The sequence below is a fragment of the Hirundo rustica genome, chromosome 1, assembly GCF_015227805.2.
Source record: "Hirundo rustica isolate bHirRus1 chromosome 1, bHirRus1.pri.v3, whole genome shotgun sequence".
Classification (NCBI taxonomy): domain Eukaryota; kingdom Metazoa; phylum Chordata; class Aves; order Passeriformes; family Hirundinidae; genus Hirundo; species Hirundo rustica.
The window spans coordinates 132,663,214-132,681,864 of NC_053450.1; the positions used below are offsets into that span (position 1 = coordinate 132,663,214).

At 38.8% G+C, this 18,651-nt stretch overlaps 1 protein-coding gene across 3 annotated transcripts in view; it reads left to right on the top strand.

Annotated features, from left to right (window-relative positions):
- CDK6 (cyclin dependent kinase 6) overlaps positions 1 to 18,651 on the top strand; it is a 135,601-nt gene that overhangs the window by 16,739 nt on the left and 100,211 nt on the right. For all 3 annotated transcript variants that reach the window (XM_040076794.2, XM_040076953.2, XM_040076863.1), the window contains exon 3: positions 14,761 to 14,896. In XM_040076794.2, the coding sequence (XP_039932728.1) occupies positions 14,761 to 14,896 (136 nt within the window). The remainder of the gene's footprint in view (positions 1 to 14,760; positions 14,897 to 18,651) is intronic.

Here is an 18,651-nt window from a genome sequence, read left to right on the forward strand (position 1 = left end):
TTGCGAATTATTATTATTTTGTAACATGGGTTAGGATTGTTAGATGTATAGGACTGCAGTTAGTTTATTGCCTGTGCTTTAAAAATGTGTGAACAATTTCCTTTTTAAAGTCTAGAAAAAATGGAAAGGGGTTGAGGCCAAGTCAGGAAAAAAAATATCCCAGAAGGTAATTGTTTTTAAAATGTTGCATGACATTGAAAATTGGAACATAGAACTGAAATGCCCTATCACTCTTATGTATAATAAAATTGTAAGTTGTATTAAATGTGTACTGGAAAGAGTAAATAAAAATTATAAATCTTAATGTCAGTGGCAAAGAGCCCAGGCATCTTTTGGCATCTTTTGGCTTAACCTCACCTGGGCAGCAGGCAGTTGAACGGGGAATGTCAATGTTTAAAAGCAGCACTGCTAGTTGGTTTTTTTTAATAGATGGCTCTTTTTCTCCTCTTGTTAGCAGTACAAATATATACTTGTAAGGGCTTTAGAGAATATTTAGATTATGTGATCTCCTTTACTACTGACTTTTTTAAAGTTTTCAGAAAAAACTTTTTTAAAGTTTTCAGATCTTGCAAAATTCAAGGTCACTTTAATCTTTCTTCTTTCAAGCATGAAATTTTCATCCCTTATCAGCATTAGTCATTCAGTTCAAGAACTCAGTCATCCCAGAGCACATCCTTTATACAAAAATATTGCAATAACATTTGTCAACTTTTAAATGGAGGCTTTTTTAAAAAAAGTTTGTCACGTTCTTGAAATAAAGCTAAAATTTTTTGAATAAACATGAATTATCATGGCTTTTCTAATACATTGATGACTGTTATTTTCACAAGCCTGAAAGTGTTCTTTTGCTTTGAAAGCTCTAAATCCATGTCACTTCTCTGCCTTCTGTGGTGAAATTCTGTGAACTGTACTGCGTTTAGATCTGTAGTCATACACCAATAAGTGCTTGCATACAGAGGTATCCATGGAAATGGAGGCTACTGTGTCTACCTGGATTTAGCAAAAAATGAAGCTCCACTGTGTATGTTTCTTCCAGTGGATTTGAGACAGCTATTTGTCAGTCAAATATTTTCATAATCAAGACACAGATTCTTATATTAGAACATCCAGATGCCAGTTGTGATGTTTGATAACCACAATATGCTTGCATGAAAAGTAGGTGAGGGAAATCACCGGGTAGTTTGTCTTTCTTCACAGAAGGTCACTTCAATTCTGCGATAACTCAGAAAGCAGTTGAATGGACCTTTATAAAACATGTGAACTAAGTCACTTCTAAGTGGAGACAGCTGGGGTCTATTTAATATCCTGTGTAAAATGGTAGAGGTCAGCTTCCTGGAATAACTTAGGAGTTTAATTTCACGAATATTCTACTGCTTCAGGGACCTGGGGTTATGGTAAGGCTCTCAAACTAAAGTGCGTCATAAGGAAAAGCTCCAGCTCTGTATTTGCTGTGGGAGAGTGGGAAGCATCTTGTGCCCTGTAGTATCTACAGATTCTCAATATAAATGTCTGTTGTGTGAGTGCTTATTAATGCAGGTAACTAGTCTCCGTTTTTTCTTCCAATCCTATGTTGTGATTTAGGCTTTCGGACATTAATTGAAAATCATTGAGAAGTCGTTGAGAATCTTTGAGACTCTGGATAACAAGTGATTCCCAAATGTACTGATTACCCTAAATACATAGATTATTTTGTAATTTGGGACATTTGTTCCTAAATCACTTAACTTACTTTAACAGTTTTGTGATTTTTTTTCTCCCTGCAATTAATGGAGCCACGTCTTTAAGATCATACTTTCCCCTGATGTGTTCCCTGTACCTATTCAACTTAATTAGTCCTTGAGTTTAGAATCTTCATTTCCTGTCTCCTTCCATTCCATCGTGTGTTGGACATCTCAGTGAAAAAAGTTATCTTTATAGGCCAGTATCGCTGGCAACTGTTCACTCACATAAAAGTTCAGAAGTTACATGATACAGCAGTTGATAAAATTGGTGGTTCAGTGACACCATAATTAAATACCTGTGGTGCAGTAAGTCTGAAAATTCACATAAAAATAGTACTTTTCTAATGATGTCCAATATGATTACATACTTTTCATATTTGTGAAAATTTGTCTTTTCCTTGACTGCTTTTTTAATTTGAAGGTAAGCAGAAGCACTAAAGTAGAACTAAGAGAAGTGTTTCTGTTAGATGGGAAAAAGGTGAAGATTAGGAAACAAAAAAGTAGTGTGTCACTGGAATAGGCAGGCTGACCACAGAAAAGGCTTTTGTAGACTGTGGTGGTTCTGTGGGGCCTGTATGGTGTGTACCACTGTCTGTTTAGTCAACTCTACAAAGGCTCAAGACCATCAGCTGTGGTATTTTTGTGCTGTTTCTCTCAACAGACGTAAATAGGGTGGTTGTGGAGTTTAGGGATGAAATACAGAAAATTATGAGGAGCAACTCCTTCAGCCTGCATTGTCCCTTGACTCATTCTTGAAATGAAAATAATTACATTAATAAAACAATTCATATATGGCTTAGAAAGAGTTAGAACAATTTCTGTTTCACCCAGTATTTATACTCTGAAGTGAGAAAGGTCCTGGTGTAGGGAATAGCAGAATAGCGGGACAGACCTGAAGCGATAATTCCTGGCAAGTTAAGGGTCTCACTGACTTCTCTATGATCTTAAGTAATCCACGTCCACCGCTTTATAAGTCCTTGCAGCATTTGCAAGCAGACGGGAGCCAGCCCTGCCTCGGTCCCAGGCAGATGCCTCCCGACTCCGCCGATGCCGTGAGCTGGCTGGCGGCCACGGAGCCTCAGCCACGGGCTCCGCTGTGCTCGGGCCCCCTCAGCTTGGCCCGGACCCGCACTGTCTGCCTGGGCACCACAGAGCACACCCTGCTTTGCTGGCACTGCCTGGGTACGCGAACCTTGTTTTCATTTGCATACATGTAAAAATGTTTTAGTGCTCCAGGAGCCAGACCTTGTTTTGCGAGATTTATTGCAGTTTGCTCCTTTCTTCAGAAATGTGAAAGATGATGTATGCAAAACAATCAAAATGCAGTTTTGCCTTGTGTTTACATCTGACATAAACTTTAATTTACAAAATGCTGAATTTGTTTCAAAACTAGCCGTACATTAAAATGTAAACTTTCATCTCATGCTGCTGAAAGATGCCCCAAAAGAAATAGTTGCCTTTGCCCTGTAGTAATAAAACAGTCGAATAAGATTTATTGCCAGCTCCAAATGCTACTAACACCTCATTTTCATAGCCAAACTCTTCAAATAATCTTTAATTTGTTTTCTTTTACATATGTGTGCAAGACTTTAAAGGGAATACTTAAAGAGCTGTGTAGCCTGTGGAATACTTCACTCCATGTGCATTAATCTTTAAATGGTTGGTTCACTGTGCCATGTAAACTGGCTAGGAAGGGAGGAAACGTGTATCAGACATCTGCCTTAGGAACTGGAGGATTATGGCGCCTGAGAATCTTACAAAAATAGATACTTTTGGTTTACTTTGCATATGCTATTAATTAATTAAAAAAATGAAAAAAAAAAGCTTGATAGAAGAAATTACAAGACATGCAAGGAGCTTGCATGGCCACATGTGAATGGCCATGAATGGGAAAAAGACCACTATGTCAGCCTCTTAAAACACTTGGACGATGTAGTTCTGATGAAACACGTAAGGAATTTGCATGCTAATAGAAAAAAGGTTCCCTTTTTATGTATTGAGTGTTTAAGAGCAATTGCCCCCAGCTAAATTTATTAAGCCAGAAGAATCTTGTAAATTTCTATTGAAGATTTATTAGTCCCATTTGTTTCTGTTCTTCAGAACATGAGTATTAAACTCAATCCTGCAAGTTTGTCACAGGTGAAACTCCCTTTCAAATTGAAGGAAATTCTGGACCTGCGCCAAAGCCAGTTAAATACATGTACTGATTTCATGAGGCCTAGGTAAAGGCTTTTGTATGCTGAGCTGTTTAGGATTGACCCTGGTCTTTGAGGGTTGAGTGAATAGGGCAGAGGTGTTTTTAGTATCTCTCTCTTTTTTTTCTTTTGACTTCTCTCTCATTTTGTTTTAACTTCTACATGGAAGAAATATTTTAGAATAACTTCAGAATTGAATTGAACAGACTCTGTAATCCTGCCAAGAAAAATTGATCAGTTACAATCTTTCTGGGAAAGAGTAATCTCTTCTAAATTCAGTTAAATTAGAGCGTCTTATCTAAGTTAGTCATTTAGGCATCTTCCATAGCAAACGGAGAGACAGTACCCCTCCCCGGAGTGATTCAGTCAACTTAATTTCTTTCCCCTGAGTAAATGAAGACCTACATGACCCATTCAAACTAACCACCAGTCACTGAGTCGCTCCTTTACAGGAGCTGTATCTCTTCCATGGAGGCTGAGAGGAGAGCACATTGCTTCACAAGCTGTGCAGAGCTGTGGTATAGATGAGGCCTTTGACCTCTCTGATGGTGGGTAGCCAAAGACTGCTGTGTTCAATGAAGTTGATCGTTTTCTTGCAAGCCTTACATCTGCCTTCTGCTGAATTTAAGTACTTTGTAGTGTCACAGTTTTGATACTTTGGTTTTAGAATAAATATCCTCTCACCCTTTGCTTTTGTTCTTGAAGTTCTCTGTTACTCCTCCATTCAGTTTCTCTTTCACAATGCAACTTAAAAAGAAGAAGGCAATGTTTATGTGAGTAGATCTGGCTTCCTCCTATTTGTTTTTATTACCCATGTGAGCAATTGCCTTTGTCTTTTGATTTTTGGAAATCAGCTGAGTGCTGTTTACTTTTGGGCAGATGGGATGTCATTCGTAACATATGGAGTAGTGGTGACAGGACACAGTACAGTGCCGCTGGAAGGTTGCTTGATTTCACTGTGCTTCCTTCCAGGTTTTGCTGAAGTGAATGAGGAATTCCCAAGTGAATGAGGAATTCCCTTTTGTCTGAAGTTCGTGGTGTCACTGGCATAATGGCACACAGTATTACTGAGAATACATTTGGCACCAAAGCCTGATCTAAGTCACTCTCCTCACCATGTGTATATAAAAAGCACTGTGAACTGCATTTCTGGTTTTATGGGATATAACCTCATGCAGGACCAATCTGTGGAGAGCAACACACAAAGTGTGAGACACCTTTTGGATTTTCACTTTTAATTAATCCTGAATGTGGCAACTGCATTTGCCACCCAGCCACTTGTGTTGAAAGTGGGCAGATACGTCTGATCCGTTTTCAGCAAATTTTGAGCAGCTCTAGTGAATCCGTAAACAGATTCTTTCAACAGATGTAGACATTTCTTAAAAGTTGTTTTCATGCAATTTAAATATCTGGTGTATCTGGTGTTAAATTGCTGTTTCCATTTTTAAGATAACAAGAACTATTCACATCTATTACTGTTTTCTAGTCCCCGAGGTTAACTGGGAAAACTACAGTTCACAGTTTGTTCATTTCAGAATTTAAGGACAAACAACTACTGTGATGAATGCCTTAGAATACATCATAACCATACTTTTCAGTGATAAATGCCCATATTCAGGAATTGAGTGCTTAAGGGTGACCAAAAAGTTAGGAAGGAGAGATGGTGGTACAGATAAGGATGCTTAAGTGCTAAGGGGACCATGCATGAAGGGCCCCAAGTTGTAGAGTTCTTACGGCATCGGTAAAAAACATATAGGTGTTGAAATGGCAGAAAGGGGTTTGCATGGCTTTATCCAGGTAATGACTGGCTTAGTATAAGAAAGAGGAAAGATACCAGGCAGATAAGGCAGCTGAAGCTTTAGGTGATATGTATAAAAATCACCTAGGTGTTTTGCATGCTGCAAAAAAAAAGTTCTTTGGTAGTTCAGGGCTGGTGGAACATGCAAGGTCAAGATATGTTACAGGTTTGCTTTGCGCTCTGGTACTCTGACTTCAAAAATGCATTCTTCTGCTGACAGGTCTAAAAGAATTTCATGCAATACTACTCAAAACTTGTGTTGTCACGTCAACTGGCCATGCTGTCGGCAATAAACAGACTGGTAGAGGTTTGCACCCTATTTCCCAGTGATGTTGATTTCATTCTCTTACCAAGGATTTCCTTTTAATGATGTCATTTAGAGAAACAAGAGCTTTTTATTTAAGAAATAATGCATAATAATAAACCCAAATATAAACAAATGGCCGTGAGAGTGAGCCATGCGCTGTTTAACTGTGGTAAAAATTTTACCACAGTTTTACTTTGTCTGCTAATTGCTTTCTGTTTAATACATGGATATATTGCATGTTACATTAAAAGGTCTATAGATTCTCTTAGTAGTAATATTCCCTGAATACATTAGAACATCACAATTCAAATAATTTAAATTAATTTTATTTTCTTATTAACATCTCTTTATAATAGCATATATGCTGCTTATTTATTTTGTGCATGTCTAGTATTGTCAACTTCAGCCAATTTAGCCTTTTGTTTTTCTTAAGACCTTTTTTTTTTTCCTTCTGTTCTGTGCTCTTTTGCTTTAGCAGTGGAATTCATGGTAATGTTAAAGTGTGGAAGTTTTCCCTTTATAAAAGTCATCTCTTGATCCTTCTTTGAGGAAGACAAACTGTTTGGTCCCGACTCTACCTATGAAACATAGAAATGTATTTTCTTACAAGGCTTTAATGTGTCAGTGTCTCACAAATCATTACAACAATATTTGATGCCAGTAATAGAACCACAGCATAATATTTTGCATCTATTGCTCTGTCTCCCCTCCTCTTCACCATCACCATCACAGCTTTGGACTTCTTTCAAGTGCTGCCAGGACTGGTCCGTCCTGGGAAGTGGTGGCAACGTCATCAGCTCTCAGGTGTATCTGCAGCCTGTAGCAAGGCCCCTTACCTTGCTTTTTCAGTGTCTGACAGCTAGGCCCTTCAGAATTACTCTCAGTCAGGCTGCTTCTTTTCAGGTTGCTTGTATTCCCGAGGGCTTCGCCTACCTTGGGTGGTTAATTAGGGCTCAAACAACGCATGAGTTTTCAGTGCATCCACCATTTTCCAGAATAATTGTGGCTGTAGAGTAAACTGGAGGTCTCCCAGGAACAGCAGCCCCTGGATTGATGATAAGCATCAAAAGAGAGGACCTCTTCTGTCACCTTCTACCACAGCTGCTTCGTTATTCTTAGGTTCTCCCATGAATCTGTAAGAAGCAGGAGTTTGTACTCAAATTTGCATTGGAATTATATACATTAAGAAAGCTGAGTTAAAGACCTCAGGAACTGCTGTGATACTGCAAGCATTTATGCAATGTACATAGGAGACTGTACAGAATATCAAACAGTATATTTGACTTTTTTCCATGAATATTTTTTATGTGGAGTGAAGAGCTTTTATTTCTTTTGTTATTTTTGATATGTTGGCATCACAATTAAATCTCATGTGTAGATAGATTGTTAAGATGTCTTTACATAACTGAAGAATGAATGATAATTTATACTGTTGTAAACTATAAATTTTGAAGATGAGTTGTTTTTACTTAAACCTGAAAGAGAGATGTTCATCTTAGGTATAGATCCTGTAGGTTTGGCACAAGCATGAATTCAAAGTGTAAACTGAAATGTGGAGTCTGTAACAAGCAGTTTGTGGGCTGCAGTAAAGACCGGATTTTATTTTATCTCATCTTGCACCATGTGCAGCTGGAAGTCCAGATTAACATCTGGGCTCCTTTCATTTGAATTAAGCAAAATCAATATTCAGGCATAAATTTTACATGCATGTTGAGCAAATTAAGGAATCTAGAAAGGAATACAGCTGTTCCCTGTGGTAAGTATTATAAAGAAAATCTAAAAAACTTAACAACAGATGCAAGCGCACTTCCAGTGAATTGGAGCATCTTTAATTTGTACTCTGAACTGGAAGCTTACAGAAGCTTACTGGAAGCTCACAGCACTGTATACCAGCAGTGTACATGACTTTGAAAGGCAGTGTGCATTTGCTTGTTGAAGGATCACATGAGAGCACTATGAATAGGTCACACAGCTATTGCTGATCCTAAACAATCTGTCATCGACTGTCTTCATAACAGGCCACGTTATTTTTCTGATTCGGGGGTGACTTGGCATGTCCCTCGCCTGCCCTCGGACAGGGTGTTTGGTACGGCAGCGCACAGGCGTGTGTTTAGGCACCACCCAGCTGATATTTTCCCTCTGTAATGTCAGGGGCTCAGTGTGTGGCTAGTTTGGCCACAAACTCAATCTCAATTGCAGTGAGATTGTTCATGGACCTGGTGAGGAATTAAGCGTTTTAAACACCGGTGAACTGTAGGATAAGTCCTGAAGAGAAGTTCTGCAAGGCAGGATATAGTTTGAATTATGGAGTCTTACGAGATCCTTTTCTGGTCCTTGTCTGTTAAAGATAATCTCTCTGCAAAGAAGGTGAAAGAGAAATGACTGTGTGAGGGCAAAAATAGACAGCATGCTGCTATAAACAAAGAAAGGTGCAGAGGACATCTTGTCAGGCCTATTTTTCCTTGAAGTAAAAAAACCCTTAAACAACTGCATCTTTTAGTGGCTTGGGTGGCGCACTGAGAAAACATACTTGGCCCTTTCATCTTTCGGGCACAAATCTTGGTTTCTGTTGAAAATGAAAACTAGTTTTGGTGGTTTCGTCGGAGCAGACATTTGTCTGCATCACAAAACCATTCAGTCTGGCACCAGAGCTCCTCATTGCTTGAGTGGGGCCCAGCGCAGGAGAGCAGGGGTGTTGCAGGTCAGGGCTGCAGTCGGGACTGAGCGTTGAATGCTTGCCCAGTCAGCCCACTCTATCGGACTTTAGCCAGTGCTATTTACTTCGCTTTCAAGAGCATCTATTTCTCCCTGTCACTTTCTCTGTCTCTCTTCCTCATGCACACTTAAAGAACAAAAACGTCTTTTATACGGCTAAGCATTTTAAATAATTTTTCCAAGTCAGAAGGGGAGAGAGGCTGGAAAAAATTACAGCACAAAGCTCAGCTTGCAGATGAACGATTGCCTTGTCATCCTAATGTCCCCCTTCCTTCCCTTAAACCTCACTGGTGAGTGGGCTGTGAACGATTGGCTGGGCTCTGCTGGAGTATGTCTCCAGAGCAGGACTTTCTGCTGCCTTTCTTTCATTGTACAGTTGCTTCTCTGTGGTAGCTCTTTCTGTTCTGTGCGCAGCAGATAACGAATGAGTGACTTCAGAGTTGGAAACATCTGTCTACAGAGCATCTACCTGTCCTAGATAAACTTACTTATTTTACTTGATGTTAAGTTCTGCCTTTACTGCTCTTTGCCTGAAAGAGATTTCTCCTGGAGACAAAATGTGATCCTGCTACTCTTTCCTGGAAGGATAGCAAAGCAGGAGAAATGTACACAAACTCCAAGAACCCAGCAGAAAGCAGAGAATAAGGATTTAAGGCATAAAGTTGCCATGGACACTGTAGACATAGAGAATCGTACTTTATTTAATCAAGTTTGGCTCTGGGCATCTGACTGTTGCTGCATGGAGCTGACTGGGCTTGCTGGCAGTGCTGCAGGCAGTGCTGTGCCCTCATGCTGCATTTTTCCAGTACCAAGGTGGTTCTGTTGGGCGCAGTCAAAGTCTGTGTTATGTTGCAGTCTGCTGTTTAGGCATACCTTAAGCACTGATGCACATTGGGGCAGCTGCAGTTGGAGTTCAAGTACATTGTGAAGCTCTTGAAGACCCCACATGCCCTATGAAAATGGATCTTAGTTCTCGCATTACTATGTGGTTCTACAAATGTTGTCCGAGGAAGAATGCAATTTAAATGCTTTGAATTTGGTGGCCTGTTCATCTGCATGTGCGCTCTTTTCCCATCTCAAAGTGTTTTACTAGAGCTCCTTTGAGCAAGAAAACTCTACATCTGAAACACCAGCTTTCAGAGGCATGGAGAAGTGGGTGATTGCTGATTCAAATGAGACAAAGCAGTATGTCCTGAGCAGAGGGAAAGAGCCCTGTCATGTGTTTCAGAGTGGGAAGCTCTATTTCCTGTTTTGCTACGTGGGACTTGGTTCTCCTAATGCATGTGTTCCACTCCAGTTGCCCAGCTATTGTCTTCTTCGTCTGAAAGATGACACCTTTGTTCCAATACGTTGGGTATTTGTGATTCCAAGTAGAGACTGGTTTCTGTCAGCAGTCTTTCTTTTGCATCAAAATCAAGTAAAGGAAAAGGTAGCTAATATTAAAAGGGGTAAAACTTTTTTTCAAGGAGTGCCTAGTTTAAAATGTTGGGGTGAACAAAGGGCTTGCTGCTGAGTGACTTCCTGAGAACACAAGAGTATAAGGCTGCTGCTGAAATTTGGAGTAAAAGGGTGAGCAACTGTTGTTCTTCAATACTTCCAAGTATGAGAGACAGAAATTTTCTGTGCTTGTGAACTTCCGGGATTAACCTGAGCCAAAGGCAGTAAAAGCAGGAGTTGTCCAGGGTCCTCCTCCCCTGACTTGTCAATAAACCTCAGTCATGGCCTATGATAGTCTTGGTATCCCAGTCTTGTGGTGTTTACATAAACACTGTCAATATACAAGTTCTGTGCTGGTTTTCTGTCATGAAGATAAATACCTTTCAGAGTTAGATTGAGGCCACCAAACTCTTTTCATCTTGTGTTTTTGCTCAGACTTGTGAAATCCTAAAACTAGCGAATTATTATGCCACTATTTACCTAACCACAGTCTTCTAAAGCATTTCTCGTACACATAAATCAAAGGCTCCAATTCTCTTCCTCTGTTAATGCGTAAGCTAGGAGGTAACTCTTTCAAGGAAGACACTGTTCCAAAGAAAATTAAAGTAAATCCATGTTACTAGAAATCTTTAGGCGACGAGGACTGGTTTTGTTCAGTGCTGTGACTGACTGTACAGGGACACATATGTGTTCATGTTAGATTAGTCATACTGCAGTAAAAATAACAGTAAAGCCCTTGGATGTGTTGGCAGCAAGTGTCTAATTCTTGGTCTTCCTTTTGACTATGGTCCAGTTAATCTTCCAGATGTACCTACTCATCTGTTTGACAGTAGCCAAGAGAAATTGTGTCCTGAGGTTTTTTTCAGGTCTTACAGTCAGATCTGTCTTTGGGTATTTCTTGCAGGCTTGGGCTGATGGACCTGATCTCCGTCGCTGTTATCTCAGTTTTCTCAGGAAAAAATGTCCATGCTACTTGAAAGCAGGAAACTTCATAGCAATTCTCAGAGTATCTAGAAAACAAATCTAGTAACCTTTAGGGACTTTCTGGGATCAGTTACAATATACCACTCAGTAGATGCAATAGTTTTCAAAGTAATAACTGTCTTTCCTTTAAAAATGTTAGGTATTCATATTTTAAAATGAAGGTGAACTGAGGTTTCATTTGTCAGATTTTGTGTTGTAAGAAGCTATGGAAACTTCAAGGTCCATCTGGTTTTCTGCATGCAAAAAATGCCAAAGTATTTTTTGCAGGAAGGCAGGTATTCTGCTGGATTATGGGAGGATCCACTAGGCACTAAACACATAAAACAGATATGTAGCTGATAAGCTTCTGCTTTAGTACAATTAACTTGAAAGAATGGCTGCATTAAAACTCAGGTTCTCCGTTAGTGTTCTTCATCAGTGTCCCAGTTCAGATCGGCACGTTGGGCGGTGTATGACTCCCAGCCAAACATCTTGTTAAATACTTGCAGGATTTCCCATAGCGGATCTTACTTTAATCAAATCATTCAAACGTTTCTTTTGTAAGTACAATAGAAGGGCAGGGCTTGTGTTTACAAAGTATTCAGTATGGAAATCCTGTATTAATTGTGGTACATTTACTTCACTTGGGACAGTGTCCACATAGTAACTCTTTAAATAAGAGGCCCTTGCTGTTGCCTATTTCCAGAGAGGCAATCAAGTGCAATGTTAACTCGTCACATGCAGAAAATCATGAGGAAATTACTTCAGAGATGTGCAGTGTAGGCAGCAGAGATGTTCCTAATTAACAAAGACAATTTTATGGGTGATATTCTCACAGTGAATGTAAAACAGAATAATTTATAAAAAGTAGTTTTATCCTTCTGGAAACTACTAAATAAAGAGGCTGTGTCTTTCTCAATCTATTTCAAGAACGATTGGGAGGAGCAATGCCAGATTTTTTATTTTTTTTTTTTTTTAATACCATGGATTCACATAACCTGTGATTTAAATTACTATCTTTTTAAGGTAGTAGCTATATTTTATGTGCGTAAACACAATGTGCTTCTACCTAGCCCAGTGCAGAATCTGAAGCTTTTATGATTAACAGTAAAACATTCAGAGTTTCACATAAAGAGTATATAAAAAGGAAAGATAATATTATTACTTGGTGATAATATTATTACGCAGTAAAAGGTAGCCAGAATTGTGCTTCTCTGAGTTCCTTATTTTGCTGTGCCAGAAAATGCCAGAATGAAAATAACCCACATACAGAAGAATTAACAGAGAGTCAACATTTTCCTCTGCAGTGAGTTGGAAATTACATGTTGTTTCTAAGTTTAATACAGTGAAATAATTTTTACTTTTTTTCTTGAAGAATAACTCTGCTATAGTTGAAAATATATTTTTGCCAGTGTATTAAATACCTGGCAAAAGGGGCGTTCTAGAGCATTTTAGGTGAATGTAGGTCAACACAAAGGAATCATACAGTTGGAAATATTTTCCAGTGTTTATGTTCAGATGTTGAGACCTGTCTGGCTCCTCTCTATTTGCATGTGTTGGGCTTATAGGCAGTCCGGCTACATTCCATGTTGATACATATAAATATATTGCAGATTATTAACCTCCAGCCAAGCACCAGCAAATTTCACTTCTTGGAAGGTTTGTGACTTTTCACAGAACTTATTTACCGTATACAGGACATGTACACCCCATTGAGGGAATCTTAGAGAACGCCATTTGTCCTTACGAGAAATGTGGCAAAATGTTTTCTCTTACAGTCACTGTGTTACCATAATAATTAATGTTTGTTTGTTCATATGGTGATTACAGATTAAGTACAGATTAGTCCTCAAGTAGAGGTAGGGTAACAGTCTTTACATATTCTGGAACTCTGGTTCCTAATTTATTACTCACTGAAAAGCTTTCTTAACCTAAAATGAATGTGCATGTATACATTTTCAAAACATGGTGGCTAATTATCAAATTTTCAGTGTCAGACTAAAGATTATTTAAGAAATGCTGTCAAATGAGAGCGCAGCCTTACCATGGTAAATGTCAAGTGAAAAATACTGCTCTCTTAAACCTGAATTACATTCTTCCCAGGCGGTTATGCCAATTCTAGTGTCTCCTTCTCTTGTGAAATACATATTGAGATTTAAGGTAAGAAGTAAAATCTGAGTGCAGGATCTCATGTATATGTTGTCCTTTTCTGTTTGTCAGATGTCTTCTGGGAAAAGCAGGGACCCCCAAGGCTTTGTGTGTGATCAGTTGTCTTCAGATCCTGCATATAAAGCCTTTAGTCCTTGACCAAACAACAGAAATATTACTTGATAACATTAACAGAAATCCTGCACTTCTTAATTCTAATAAAATAATTCTAAAGAGGAGGATGAAAGATAAAAGTAATGCAACAGCATCACTGATACGATTTTGGAAAAAAATAAGCCACAACACTAAGTTTCAACACTAATTTGGTCTGTTATCAATGAGAGATTCTTCAGTTTAACTGTCTAGACCTTTTTCTCAGTAACTCCATTCATTTTTTAAGTCTACTGTCACCTAGTAAAAGCAGTGATTCATTTTTCTGCCTTGCCTCAGAGAGAAATGCGATCTGATCGTGGAATATAAAATTGCATGAATAAGCATATGAGCAAAGTATGTGAGCAAGGAAGAAATGTCCTTCTGGCTGTTGAGATGGTTTCCTATTAGGATTTTGTTGAAGTGGGACTTGAGGGAGGATAGTAAAATCACTGGAATGAATATGGGTGTGAAACACAGAAGGATGGGCAGATGTTTTTGAAAAAGGTAAAACAGTGCTTAAAGCTGGTAGGGTGTGGGAGATGAGAGAAATCCTACTTAAAAATAGAAAACAATAGAAAATAGAGTAATCAGATAGGAATGTGGTATTATGAAGAGCTTTGTAAATTAGTTTGGTGTTGTGCAACAAGTTGAAATGATAAAGAAGTTCAGTAAAAGAATGACCAAAAGGTGATGAAAGAAGTAGTGACATCTTGTGCACAAAGCTTTTTTCCAAACTTTATACTGATGCTGAAGGTATTCCTTTCATCCCGAAATTTGCAAGAGGAATCAGCGAAAAAATTCTGTTTCTGGTGAACGAGATCTAGTTATAAAGCTGTGTAATGGTATAGGTGGGAATTACATGGAAAGAAACTGAAGGCGCATGCAAACACTCTGTATTTTTTTTTTTCCAAAATATTTCCTGCTCTTTTTTTTTTTTTTTTAAGTGACTATAAGTACCAGAGCCTAGAAAGCCTAGAATGTGGCCAAATACCACGTAATTCATCATTTTCTGTATTGACTCAGGTTGCTATGTAAAAACCCCCAATTCTTTACATTTAATTATTTTATATTCAACGCTGATGATTCTTAATTAATTCTTAATAATTAATCCTATTTTAGAATTCACCAGTAAAATACTGAGATGGTAATTTTGATGTATCAACTGTTATCTGATTAATCAAGAGCTCAAAGATTGGTCTACCTTTGGAAGGCTCTTTTCCATTCTGTATGCTGTAAGAAATTTAACTAGACATGCTTGAGATGCAGGGTACGCCTGTACTGATTCCTATATACTTACCTCTCCTGTTCTTTTTCTCTTCTCAGATTGTTTGATGTGTGCACCGTGTCACGAACAGACAGAGAGACCAAGTTAACATTAGTGTTTGAACATGTGGATCAAGACTTGACTACTTACTTGGATAAAGTTCCAGAGCCTGGAGTGCCTACTGAAACTATAAAGGTATTTAAGAAGAAAGATTTTAGGAGATAATATTTCAGAGATAAGTCAGAGAGATAAACTGGTGTTGTGATCCCGTAGGATTTTGTTGCATCAAAACTGGGTAGTGCCCAGTTTGGGACATGAGCTGCAGCGCAAATAACAGATATAATCTCTTTGTGAAAATGCTGCTTTTGCGGTTTTATTCCTCTTTCAGAGTTCTAAATTTACTGAATCTCTACTGTTGTACCAAATGTAGCATTCAAGCGCAGGAGGAACAGGGATCTGTTGGAGCAAGTCCAGAGCAGGGTCACCAAGTTGATTAGAGGGGTGGAGCACTTATCGTACCAGGAAAGGCTCAGAGTTGGGATTGTTCATCCTGGGAAAGAGAAGGCTTAGAGGTGACCTAATTGCAGCCTTCCAGTACCTGAAGGGAGCGTACAAGAAAGATGGAGAGAGACTATTTACAGGAGCATGTAGTGACAGGAAAAGGGAAAGTGGTTTTAAACTGAAAGAGTATGTTTAGATGAGATACTAGGGAAGAATTCTGTGAGGGTGGTGGGGCACTGAACAGGTTGTCCAGAGACGTCATGGCTGCTCTACCCCTGGAAATGTTCAAGGCCCAGTTGGGTGGGGCTCTGAGCTACCTGGTCTAGTGAAGGGTGTCCCTGCCCATGGCAGTGGGATTTTTAAGGTGTTTTCCAGCACCAGTAATGCCATTCTATGATTCCATGATTCTGTGAAGTCATTAAGAGTGACCTTTGCTTCCAGCTGCAGGCAGATGGTTCTGTTATTGTTTAGGCAGAGACTACTTGAACCTTGCCATAAAGGTGAAGTGCTGTATATTGTTAGAATGGATAAAATAAATCCTGTGCTCCTTACCCCTTTTCCTTTGCCTTTTATTTCCCCAAGAGACTACTTTTGTTTTATGTCCTTCTTGCCAGGAGAGTTTGTGTACATTCTGAGAGCAAGAAATGTTGATCATGGACCTGTGGAGCTCTTTGCAGAGGATGGGCTGAGGGGTGGGGAGAGTCATCAGTTAGAGAAGTTAGGAAGGCTCTCAGTGACTGTGAGGACAATAATGAAGCTTTTCAGCTCATGTTATTCTGCATCTGTAAGGGAGGACTTTACCTAGAATAGGATGTGCTTGCATTATTGTTAATAAAATGCATTTACCAACTCCCTTTCTTTCCTGGGAATTTCACAGCAAAGTGCCACATTGAGGATCATAGGTAGAAGTATTTGACAAATGTTTATGCCTGGGAAGAGAAGCAGAGGGATTGGTGTTGCTACTTTTTGACTGTGTCTATTTAATATTTCTTTTGATTTTTTCATTTTTTTGAGGAGAAATAATTTATGCTTTCAGAGATCCGTTATCTTTCACTTGTATAAGTACTTTCTGGAGGTATGTTGTCATCTTACTCTGGCAAAAGTCCCTAGGGAGGAGAAGAAAACATGAAAACTATTAAAAATTCAGTTTTTTCAATAGCTTTTTTAACAGCTTCAATCTTAGGACGTGTTTGATCTCTCAGTATAAAATTAGAACTAAAATGGATAAAGATCTATGCACTGGTGTCAAAGTCAAGTATATATAATAACAGTCAGTTCCAGCAACCATGTTTTTAACCAGTCATAGTGGATAAAATAAAATTTTTGAAAAATGGATATGGCTTTGCTTCATTCAGAAGACTGGAATGTGCCTATTACATTGTAGGACTATTTTATTATAATGGTATTAAGGTTTTATTTTCCTCCTAGGACTTTGAAGCTACTTATGTGGACTGTATTACAACTTAACTAACGTTGTGAAAGTAAGATACAAGGTGACTGGCATATTATCTAACTAAATATATTGAAATTTATGGGAACTGAAAGACCAAGCCTCTGAAATCTCAGTTTGAATTATCTTTTGATCTGTGTTTCATTTAAAGGAAATACAAGACATGAGCTAAAGTGTTTGTGATTTCCAAAAATTCTGTTCTGAAATGGCACTATGAGACTGTCAAATACATGTTTGAATACACATTTCATGGAGATTATATACTGATGAGGGAGATAGTTGTGCTTGCGTTCGAAAAAAACTATATACATGGTTTACTAGTTACCCAGTTGCTATATCTGATAGTTTGGCACAATCAAGTAGAAAAGCCACACAGAAACAAAGAGGAGCAATTTTGGTCTTTTATGTACAGTGCAAGTTCCACTGCAACCAGTGAAATTAGTGACTGTAAAATTCAGTTTGTGGTACATAATCTCTTTTTAAATGGGTGAGGAAAAATGTAAAATTGCTGTTTACGTGGTCATCACTGTTGATTTCAACATTTTCACAGTAGCTGATGTGTTTTTCCTTGAATCCTGTTTGGCAGAGGAAAAGAGAGATTTGGTTAACTTAATTTGCACCCTGTTGCTTCATGTTTATGTCAAAACACCCAGTTTATGGAGGTGCTTTTGCTGATAGTCAGGGCTGATCACATGAGGAAGGATCTCAAGGCTTATTTTTAGTATATTTCAATAACTTCGTAATTATACAATCTTTATGGATATTTTTGAGAGAAATTGAAGCAAAACATAATTCTCCCGACTGCAGGGAAATATTACAATTTTGTAGCAGCTGAGCACTTAACCCAGAGCACATATGTTGTTAAATGACTAATCTGACTTTTTATAGTTTGGCTTTTGAGGTTAATATGGATTTGTACTTCATTTATTTTCCAGAATTGCGGACAATTTGTGTAGAGTATTTCCCCTCACCGCCAGCTCAGTACAAAACAACTGCCAGTATTGTAAGACCATCTGTTAAAGTTCTGTGTGTGTCAGCTGCACAGAAGTGCCAAATGAGCCAAGTGCTGGATAGCTTGAAGTTGAAGGACCTAATATACCTCTTTGGCACCATGGTGTAAAATCAACAGTTGTTAGTGGACCTTGAATGACATAAAATTACTGTGAGAGAAGTATCAGCCCCAAAAGATCTTTTCTGTGTGAATTGACTACCATAATTACATAACATTTAGGGAGGCTCAGCTTTTGCTGGTTTGGGGCATGCTGGGATTTTTGATTGCCAGCTGTCAAGAAATAAAAGTGACACTGGTACCATTTTAAGAACTTCCTTTATTTTTGCAGGCAATTGTCAGACTGTAGCAGACTGAATCATAGTGATCATTTAAACACAATGCCTCGGCAATGCCTTTCTAATGCCTAAGGCCCTGCAGTAGGAGTCACCCCAGAGGGTGTTTTAGGAAGATAGCCTGGTGTCCATAACAAGACAGAAGGGAGATGGTTTTCCTATGAGACGTTTCTTGGTAGTGGGAATAGACACCCAGGATGTAGAGCAGACATGCTCACTTCCCCTTTCTCTCACCAGGAGTGTGAAGGCTCTTGGCCATTTCTGTGGCTCTGGCTTCTGAGTTCTAGGTTAGGACAGAGGAGTTTTAAGTCCTTTCTGCTGAAGCTCTTCCATTATTATTTAATGGAATCTACATTGAGGGGTGGTGAACACTACTCCAAATACTTGTGGACATAGCATTCACTTTTGAAAGAGAGCTATATTCAGCCTTTAATCTACTTAATAAGCCTATGTAACTGCTGGTATATAGTCATGCTCACACTTGCTGGCTTCCTCCGTCAGACCTGATTAATATATGTTCCATATGGCATGAATCAGAATCAGCAATGACAACATCTTCCTTCTTTCCTCTCTACCCATCGTCTCATCCGTTCTTTTCTCCCTGGGATGCTGTTTAACTTTTGGGCAGTTTATGTGGAAATGGAAGGTATGAGTT